At 41.3% G+C, this 10,547-nt stretch overlaps 1 protein-coding gene across 4 annotated transcripts in view; it reads right to left on the bottom strand.

Moving 5' to 3' along the window:
* Positions 1 to 494: 494 nt before the first annotated feature.
* Positions 495 to 10,547, bottom strand: part of TOX (thymocyte selection associated high mobility group box) — a 297,820-nt gene continuing 287,767 nt past the window's right edge. For all 4 annotated transcript variants that reach the window (XM_022556827.3, XM_022556826.3, XM_022556828.3 and 1 more), the window contains 3 exons: positions 9,909 to 10,274; positions 2,932 to 3,077; positions 495 to 2,597 (listed from right to left, as the gene is read on the bottom strand). In XM_022556827.3, coding sequence (XP_022412535.2) covers positions 2,561 to 2,597; positions 2,932 to 3,077; positions 9,909 to 10,274 — 549 coding nt within the window. In that variant the 3' untranslated portion in view covers positions 495 to 2,560. The remainder of the gene's footprint in view (positions 2,598 to 2,931; positions 3,078 to 9,908; positions 10,275 to 10,547) is intronic.

The raw sequence follows: 10,547 nt of genomic DNA, 5'->3' as shown, positions 1-10,547 counted from the left end.
CTAATAGCTGCTGGGCTCAGGCTGGATTCTGGCTTCCTTAAAAGTAGAGGATTTCTCAGGCAACACCTGACAGAGGGCGTTCTCAGTGTTTCAGGAAGGAACGCCTGTGGCTGGGGCAGCTGTTCATCCTTTCTGTGCCTGATCGCTTCTGCCATGAAATTTATTTGGGATCCCTCATCTGGCTGGGTCTGTCTTTTAGAGATTGATGGATATCCAAATAGAATATGGTCATGCATGGTCAGAATTTTAATTTATGATGTTTTCTTTTATTTATATTTATTTTTTACTGTTTTTGGTATCGAGTTTCAATACTCTCTCTACCCTGGTTGCACACCTGCTCTAGAAAAACTGTAAACAACATTGTACTTTCCTGTACAACCCACCTGTCAAAGTCAAAGCTGGTTGTTCTCACCCCGGTAATTATCTTCTCAGTTTAGACTTAACACAAGGGCAAATGTTACTTTATCATAATATAATAAATAAAAGACATTAGGTAATCAGTAGCGCTGGTATATTTCTAAAATACTAAACAGACAAACAATAAACTGTGAACTTAATCACATGAGTTCTTATACAGTTTCAAGACAGGAAAATTAGAGCTCTCAGCTACAGTCATTTTAATAATCACATTGGATCTGCATTATTTATTTGTTATTACATGCTCAGCTGATTCAAGGTTGTACAATGCCTAAAATCATTCCAAAGCAAGCATACCTTTTGTCTTTTTAATTCTGACTGGATTACACAATGCATATATTTGTATTTAGTTAAATTGCTAAGTTTATTTCACACATTCCACGAAAAAGACACCAGCCATTCTCTTGATTTCCAACCAGACTAGCTTTCTTGATAGAACCCTCTGTAAGGGTGTAATTTGCTCTTTTTGATGTAAAAGTTATGCAAACCTTCAGCCAGATTCTCAATGCTTTTTGTTCTTTAGCAGATCTCCAGTACCCTCAGAATTCTCCTGGAAGACCCAGGAATTCTGAAAAGACAGTAGCTTGTAGAGGCACAAATGACAGCAAGAACCTCAATTTCTATCAACGGTTTTCGAATTGGGACTGCTTCCCCTTTCCTTTTTCCTGTCTGGTTACTCACCTTTCATTTTTAGATATATTCTTGACAGTATGCTTCCCCTTTCATTCCTCCCCCCCAACCCCCGGTTTAATTCCTAAATGTTTTCTGGATTTTGTGAAAAGCATGCAGCTTGCAGAATTTGATTGATTTGACTTTAATTCTTTTTTATGGGGCGGGGAGGGAGTTTACAGATTGACTAAAACCAGCTGAGAACCAAGAAGCCACCTTTTTCTTTCAGATAGAGACCCATCTGTTTAGCCTTGGAGCCTATGTGACTTTTAGGGCGATTCTCTGTTCTATTTTATGAAGAAAGTTCTTAAATATCATAGTTTTTCGTTTGTGTCAACCAAAGAAATATAGAAATAAGGGTTGGTTACTTTAGTTTGCTGCTAAAATGAAAAGTAGATTTGGCTTTATTCACTGTAAAAACTAAAGTATTCACACCAAGCGTGAATTTTTTTTTTTTTTGCCAGCAAAAGTTAAAACATCAAAGAAACCCTTTCAAATACTAACAAATTTACTTACAAACACCTATATTTATTATTTCATAAATAGGCGCAACAGTTTCCATAAAAAAAGATTAAATACAGACACAGTATGAAGAAATAATGATACAGAGCCGCATGTAAAGGTTATAATTTAGCTGTTTCCAATCTGTTTCTGCATCTAATAAAATACCATGTAAGCATTTGGCAGTTTTATACATAAAAGGACTTAAATGACATTTACTAACCATTACACAAAAAGTGATACAAAAAAGCAATTTTTCTGCAGTACAAAATAAACGTGTTTGCACTTCCCTTCACACTAGTTTCTTTTTGTCTGATCAATGAGACAAAGCCAATTTGTTTTTAAATGAAAATCGTTTGGGAATACGGTTTTTTTTTCAAATATTTTGAAAATATAGAACTATTAGTCAGTTGTTTTAAAAATGAAGTAAAAATATGAATGTTTGCCAATTTAACCCCTATTGTGAAATCAATAAACTGGAATGAGCCAGTTTCAAATCACAATTTAGCTACAAAAACATTCACATTTTATACTCTAGGAGAGTGTGACATAGATGCTATTTACAAACTTGCTATGACTGCTACATCAAGCCATTTAAAAAGTCTTTAGTAGTTTCATATAAACACCCATTATGAAAACCAATGGAAAATCCAGGACTTTTATCCAAGACATCTATAGTTGCTAAGGCAGTTACTATAGCGCAGCACTTCACAGCAAAAAACCAACATAAAATCTGAATGGTCCAAATTTCCTTCAGGGAAGAAGAAAAACAATGTCCATAAAGGATTAAAAAAATAATAAAGAAGCATGACTATTTCTTCCAGAGTGGGTGACCCACAAGCTCAAATGGTCCTAAGTGCTTAGCAACTTGTATTTTTCTAATAAAATGGAGAACTGCCTTGACTATACAAAGCAATCCACGGTGAAAAGACTTCCCTGAATGCCTCAGTGGAAAGAAGAGGTGTTCGGATTTTCAGGTAAGGTACAGTGCTTTGTCCCTCTGCATGCCCCTGTGCGAAGAGAAAACAGACAAATGATGCCTTGTTAACAGGACAGCCTTGCTACAGGTGACCAAGGGGGACGTGTCTATCTGCTCTAGCTTGAGGGGTGGAGTTGGGCACTGGGAAAGTGCACAGTAAAAGCCAACAGGATCTAAAGGCATTTATTCTTGGAATGGTTGGAAGGATGCTTAAAAATTTCTGCTTTCACGAACACGGAACCGTTCTAGATTATCTTTTGTAAAGCGGGAAGAAAGGACGGATCTTTCCAACGACCAGAGAGCAGGGCACAACATGCCTGCTAGGAGAGCTGTCTGCCACCAGGTGGCGATGGCTGGCCACTTACCCACTACTGCAGTAGTCATTCCAGTCCACGGGCTGGGCGGGAGGATTTCTGCACCCAGAGCGCACATACTCCATGGCCTGGGTGACCACTTGTGCAGCTGTAGACGTAGGATTGATTATAGTCTGATAGTCGGGAAGATTAAATCCCTGAAAGGGAAAGCAAGTCCACAAATAAGGATCAAAGTGCCTTTTTAAGGAGAAATGCACCTAAATATTTATCCATTGTTTGCAAACACTACTGCCTTCTTGCTAGTGTCCCTGAAAGGGCAAGCTTATCCCAAGGACGCAGAAAACTTAAAACAAAGATGGAAAGGAAGTGCCCACCACCCATCCTTTTTACCTTTCCTTCATTTAACCATGTGTTAGAAAACCTTGAATTATACTCTTGAGCAGATAAATTGAATTTAGAAGCAATTTAAAATTTAGAAAAGCCAACTCAATCAAAACAAAGGGGAAAGGCCCTAAACCCCTCAGAGTTTATGTTTTCTATCAAACCTAAGGATGCATTAATAGTTAATCCCCAGAATATGCAACAGAATCTTTTTTGAAGGATCCAGGCAGCAGGTGGCTGAGTGTTTTATTAGACTACACCTATTCACATATTGTTCTCAAAACTCTTTTTCTTCAGTCAGTCACAAAGGGACCATCTGCTTCTTCTTTTATTTGTACTTCTTTCTCAGCTAAAAATTTCAACCAAAGCTTTTTAACAGTTGTTGGACTAATATAGGGAAGGAGATTCAAAACAACTTGCCAGTGGAAAACACAGAGAAGGAAAAGTATAAGACAGAGCAAATATTTTTAAATTGAAAAGTCTATTAACTAAATAATAATCAGACTTCAGGAAGGTTCTTTTAATACACTGGTATGGTGAAGTGTTGACTGTTAATCCTTGCAGAGCTATTAAGAATTCAAGGACAGAATCTCTGAAGTAGATAGCTATATCTGGTAAACAAAAAGCATTATACGCTAAGGTTTATTTTTAGCTTATCTGGTGAATTCAAGAGCAGCATAAGCAAGCTTTACTGGAAATGACCAAAAAAGCAACTTAATTAATCTTGTGGCTGTCTCTTTTTGCAGCCGATTTCATACATGGTTCTTAACCACTGAAAGATCAAGGGATTTGAAAACAATTCATTCTCTATTTACTTGCAGGGAGCTTCTTTTGAAGGCATATTATTGTTGAGATTTTTACCTTTTTAAAAAAATTCAGCAGAATGAACAGAAAATTGATTTTCAACTACAGCTATTTCCTTAGACTTTCACTCATTTGAGGGTACCTTGGGTAAAGACTCAAAGACATCTATTATCAAATGTCCTCAATTCTCAATATTGGCTTTAAGATATTATTTTCCATTCAAGTGATAAAGACTTCAAGCCAATGTCCACACAAACTCCCACCAAAGCTGCTCATGAAAGACAAATCATTGAAAAGTAGAGTATTCAGCCAGCTGCGCTACTTGACCTCACACAGACTAGAAGGAATAGAATGTTTCCTAAACTAACAACTGGCTTGTGGGAGGTGAGCTTGTTTATGCAGACACCACCTGCAGCTCCAGCCATAAACATTTTCCAAAATAGGGGGGTGAGAAGTGAGAGGTATATAACTGGATATTTGGTTCTCCAGGCCTTTCCAGGCTGGCATCCTCTCTTTCTCCAGACCATCCTGTACCTCTGTGACACAAGGAGTTTCACTGGCTTCGGCAAACTCTGTCCGTTTCATTATGGTCCCATAATGTCTTTATGGGGCTTACTGTCCAGCTTTCTGGACCTCTTCCCCGAGTGTGTCATGTGATGCTGTGTGATGCTAGGCAGACAGCAGGAAAACGTCCCCAGAGAGAAGAGCCTCGCGCTGACTCTTATTTCAGCCCCGTCATCAGGGCTGCCCGGTGACCAGAGAGTGTTTGTGTTGCTTACTGGATATTCTCAGGGTCGAACCCACAGTAGTGGGTCAATAAATCATGTGTTCCAATAAATAAATTTTAACATTGGCTATTTGATGCTAATCTTGGAAAGGCCTGGGGAATATAATTGTGTAAATACCAAGGCTTTCCTATCTTTTTAATGTAAAGTTCTCCACGTTGGATTTTTGCACAATCAACAATACGTAACCTAAAAGTAAGTAAGTCTCAAAAACAGAGTAGTTGAAAATATCTCGCGTTGAAGGTATGGAAACATATGAGATAGCAAAAAATAAATAAAAATCAATCAACCTGCTTCCACCCAACACCACACAATCAAAAAATGGAAATGACCATTGTTTTTTTTTTCCTATCCAATGAACATGGTCCCTCAAGCTTGGGAGAGAGAATATCAGGAGAACATTAATTTTTAAGTGATCACTTTAAGATTAAATGGGTAACTTCAGTTTATAAAACCAAAATTATGCGTTATCTACAAAGCTCAAAGATTTAAAATTCAGCTAACTTCAATGCCTAAATTTAAGATCACTAGTATGAAAACAACCAAGGACCAAGAAAAATACAAGCAAAGCCTGAAGACCATTATTTCACTTGCTTTCAATTTAGAAAATGAAACATTCTTCTGAAGACTGTATTAAGAGATGCTGAGGTCAAACCCAGAACTATGGACGTTTTTATTACTGATGTAAATATGAAACAACAATGATGATATAAATTTTTGAAAAACTGTTTGCTTAGCAGTCTAATTAAACAAGGCTGAATATTTTGCATTTTAATGCTCAAGAGAAAAATCACCAACTGTTTTGTAGCATGCCTGGAATTTTAAATTTCATTTTCTGGTGCCAGATTGAAATAAAAATAGGAAACATGATAAAGATTAATTTGATGTCAGAAGGGACATTTGCTCTTTAATTAGATTTCTGTAGCCCTAGCAGTTTTGTTGTGCCACCACAGCAAGTCCTAAAAAAGCCTGCAGCAATACCAAACAGTGATCTTCATATCCACACTTTACTGGGAACTAATTTCATTTCCTGCCTGTCTGGAGAGGTATTTTCAACAGGCATCAATGTTTTTGTCTTCACAACTGATTTATTCATCAATCTCAATGTGACTTTTTTAAACCTTTAAATTATACCCACATCCTAAAGCAGCTGTTTGTTACACAAGGAAATTGAAAATCTGTCTGTGTGATACCATACAAAGATTCTTTTCTTAAGGTTATAAAGGAAGTTGACAGATATTAATGATTCTTTTTCTCTTAACATCATTCGACAATATAGTGAACAAAAAAAAGTAGAAAATTGGACCAAAAAATCCCCAGGTCTATGGGCTTACTGTATAAAATATTATTCCAGGAAAAAAAAAACCAACAAAAAACTATTACTCCTGGTGGACTATACAATCATTTTTGTGGGATACATTCATTTTCCAAAGGATAATAAAATAAGTAATACTGAAATATGAAACTCTACTTTAAAAATACAGGAGCCATTAACTTTCTCCTTCTCTTTTTTTCTTTGTTTGGTGTTTGAAAATGGGAACATGGCCCCTGTGCCCAGGAAGCAAACATTGTCAGGATAAAGATGATGGACCAGACAGGTCGAATCCCATTCATTAGCTCTACAACCACAGGCTAAAGACCCACTTGGATGACATGAACACTGGCCCCACAGACCGCTGTGACTGTAATAAGCTGAGTGACATGGAGCGGTGATGGACTCTCTGATCCTGACTGTAGGGCTGTCAACTCGTTGGGGCTTCCAGCCCCCTTAACCTGCAGGATCCTACTCCAGTGACCTACCCATGAATCTGACCTCATTGCCCACCACTCGCCCTTCCTTGCCAGGCTCCCCACTGGCCTCCTTTCCACATCTGCACAAGCCACGCCCCTCCCAGCTAGGTCCTCCAGCCAGGAGCCCCTTTTCCTTGCTACTGCTCTCTGCTGGTATCTACCCTTCCCACCTTCTGATTCTTTTTTTTTTTTTTTTTTTGCGGTACGCGGGCCTGTCGCTGTTGTGGCCTCTCCCGTTGCGGAGCATAGGCTCCGGACGCGCAGGCTCAGCGGCCATGGCTCACGGGCCCAGCCGCTCCGCGGCATGTGGGATCTTCCCGGACCAGGGCACGAACCCGCGTCCCCTGCATTGGCAGGCGGACTCTCAACCATTGCGCCACCAGGGAAGCCCGCAACTTCTGATTCTTAAAGGCTGCTTCCTCTTCTCATCCACCTGCTCTTGAGAGGGGCCTTCTTTATCCATCCCAGCAAAAGACCTGCCGTTCCTCCACACACCCTGCAGTTTGCCCCCTTGTTTTATTTTTTCCATGGGATCCTAGTTATTTATCTGTTTATCTTATTACCACCTGCCACCCCCCCGCCCCAACTCTGATGTGAGCTCCATGCATGCACTACTCACTCAATTTCTAGAGCCCTGACAGTGCCTGGCACATGTTAAGGGGTTCAATTAATCTTTTTTGAATAAATGAAAAGATTTAAAACTGCCAAGGATTTGATTCTACAAACAAGCCTGTAATTTCTTCCAACATTTAAACTTTTCCTACTAATTTTTTATTCACTCATTTGTTCATCTGTCCCTTCAACAATTATTTTATTGACTGTCTACAATGATCAAGGCATCGTTAAAAGCGAGTTCAGTCAGTGTGATCTCTGCAGCTGTGCTGCCGCTCCATCTTGGGTTCATGCCACTTTGTCTTCTATCATTGATGTAAATTGAAAGCAGGTCCTGTCGTCTCAATAAGAGCGCTTCCGAGATACACTAATAGAACCGACTTAAAGGCTGACGAGTAACCTGTCCAACGCAATCTGTTCTACTTTCTCCTGTTCAGTTAAGATTCTATACGGAAAGACACATCTCTTAAGTTTCCGCGTGTGGCCTTATGCAATTTTGAAATGTTGGTCACAGCCAGCTCATCGAAGGTATGAGTATAAATGGAAAATGAACTGTCTCTGAGTGGATACGTTAGTAGAAAGGTGTTCTCTCTGCACAGAGCTCTGGCCCTCAGCTCGGGGAGGGGACCGTGACTTCCGTATTCTTTTCTCTGAGGAGAAACACCCCTCACTACAGCACTGTGAGCAAAACACGGGCCCTCAGCCAGGCAGCACACCTAGGCAGGACTCAAAACACGTGACTGAAGGTCGAGTCCCTCGAGGCGTTAGCTCTTCACTCAAACACTACTGGTTCATTAAAGTGCGAGGACACCCAAAGAGCGTCCCTCTTATTGAGAGTAACATCTGATGGAAAGAATGGCAACTGGACCCTTTGAACATCACTTGCTGGTCACAAACCCCGCTGTAGACAAGGCAGGGTGGTGGATGGAGGTTGGCTTTTCCCCAGTGGGTCGACAGCCAGTCTGCTGACGGGTAAGTCAGTTGTCTGAGCTTTATCAATATCCTTGGCTTAGGGACCAAAGAAGACTTCAGTAAAGAGATGAGTCCTTTGCTCTCCACAACCATTCAATCTCAGAACTAACTAGGATGTAAAGACCCTCCCAATTCTCAGAAGAAACTGTTAAGAATTTACAAGAATGATTAAGAGTGAGAGGCCTAGCGTTTAAGAATCCAGGCTCTGGGCTTCCCTGGTGGTACAGTGGTTGGGAATCTGCCTACGAATGCAGGGGACACGGGTTCTAGCCCTAGGTCCGGGAAGATCCCACATGCTGCGGAGCAACTAAGCCTGTGCGCCACAACTACTGAAGCCTGTGTGCCTAGAGCCCGAGCTCCGCAACAAGAGAAGCCACCTCAATGAGAAGCCCGCGCAACGCAACGAAGAGTAGCCCTCGCTCGCTGCAACTAGAGAAAGCCCGCGTGCAGCAACGAAGACCCAACACAGTCAAAAAAAAAAAAAAAAAAAAATCCAGGCTCTGATTGCTGAACAGAGTTGTGTTTGAATTCCAGCTCTGACTTTACGGGCATGTTACTCAACTCTGCTGAGCTTCAGTCGCCTCACCTGTGAGATGAAGGCGACATCAGGACCTGCGCTGTAAATTTTCTGAAATTAAAGATGAGGTAGGGTAACGTATTAAGGTTGGTCACTATCACCTCTTGGAAACCCTGTCTATGACGACAACACTAAGGATGAATTTACTATATTTGACTGCTCTTTCTGCCTCCTCTCCACCCCACTGTGGCAAACTCTAGGCTCGAAGTCCACAGAGGGCTAGATATCGCTCCTACAGGAAGACTATCCTTGCACATTTAATTACAGCTCTGGGACAACAGAGTCATTGGATTATAAAAGTGAGAGATTAATTTGATATGTTTTATAGGCTTTACCTTGATCTATTTTGTTAAAACAAGTTTTTAGGATTTTTAAATGCTTTACGTTCAGTTTACATCATTTGCTCCTTATTCCCAAATTTTAAACTAACACCAAAATCCAAAAGGAAGACTTGACTTCAAAGAAAAGTTAAGGTAAAGATTGCACACAAATGGTTTCCATCACTGGGGGGTGGGCAGGGAGGCTTCCAAAACTCCTGTGTTTTCTAATCTATGTAGAAGCCAGATATCCATTTTTAAATAAAACTCTGGTTAACATTTTCATTTCTTAGGACTCTTAAGGGTGCACCAAATTTGATATTTCTGACTAGAAATAGTGGGCCTGACATCATCTTGCAGCATTTATTGGACTCAACGGGCGTATCATCAAGACTTTCTCATTTCCAAACAATATATGCATATATTTTAAAGGCAGACTTCTCAACCCCAAAGAGATCTTTAGCAGTAGTGGCATCTGAAAACAACAAATGTACTTTACTCAAGAGGCAGAAAACAGGAAGGGTGATTAGAAACATGAAGCAAAACGGGTATCATGGGAAAGAAGCCAGGGATTATGAAAAGCAGAAGCTACTGTGATCGTATGAGGCTGCCCAATTCCCCTGTGAATTACTTTTCGGGAAGCAGATACTTGTTGAAGATCTTCCATTCTCTCTCCACTTAAACAGAAGAACGGACAAGCACCCCCCCCCCGACCCCGCTGGATGAACAGACCCTCCAGCAGCTCCGAAGGGGAGTCCAGCGCGCGGCGCGGCGCGGCGCGGCACGTACCTGCTGCACGGCGGGGGGGTGTAAGGCGGGCTGGACCTGCACGGGGAGCTGGGGGCCAAGGGGCTGCTGCATGTTCAGATGCTGGTGAAGAGGGGGACTGATCTGGAGGGGAGGGGCGGGGGACACGGCCATGTTTGCTATAGAGACAGTCACTGGCATTTGGTTATTGGCCTTGGGGGCTATGCTCCTGGGGAGACTGGGATGCATGGTGGTTAGGTGAGGGTTCATTCCTGGTTGTTGGTGATAATGAGAACTTAGGTACAGAGCTGAGTGGGCCTGGCTGGGCCCAGGGAACACTGACGGCGGCTTTGAATTGATCAGCTGCGGAGGCTGAGATGTCTTCACGTCAACGGGTTCGCTGTAGCTCTGCGGAGGAACAAACAAGAGCAGAGTTAAGAGACAGACACACGGGTGTTGCTTTTCCTTAGGAAGATGCTCTGAGTTCACTCGTGAACGGTCACGTGAATCAACACCTGTTACTACTCCTGACTCTCAAAAACCCCTCCTTCATCACTTGCCACGTGACTTTATGCACGTCTGAGCTCATTGCACCTCTTTTATGAGGTGCGACGTATGATGACATCTTTTTTTCTTTGCTTAAATGCTAAGCTCTAATTTGGTGACTTTTCTCATCATCCA

This window comes from Delphinapterus leucas, chromosome 17 (assembly GCF_059928025.1).
Source record: "Delphinapterus leucas isolate spDelLeu-1000000601 "Yukka" chromosome 17, BTC_Dleu_Yukka2, whole genome shotgun sequence".
Taxonomy (NCBI): Eukaryota; Metazoa; Chordata; class Mammalia; order Artiodactyla; family Monodontidae; genus Delphinapterus; species Delphinapterus leucas.
The sequence above is the reverse complement of the archived record's forward strand: the minus strand, read 5'-3'. Positions and strand labels throughout refer to the sequence as shown.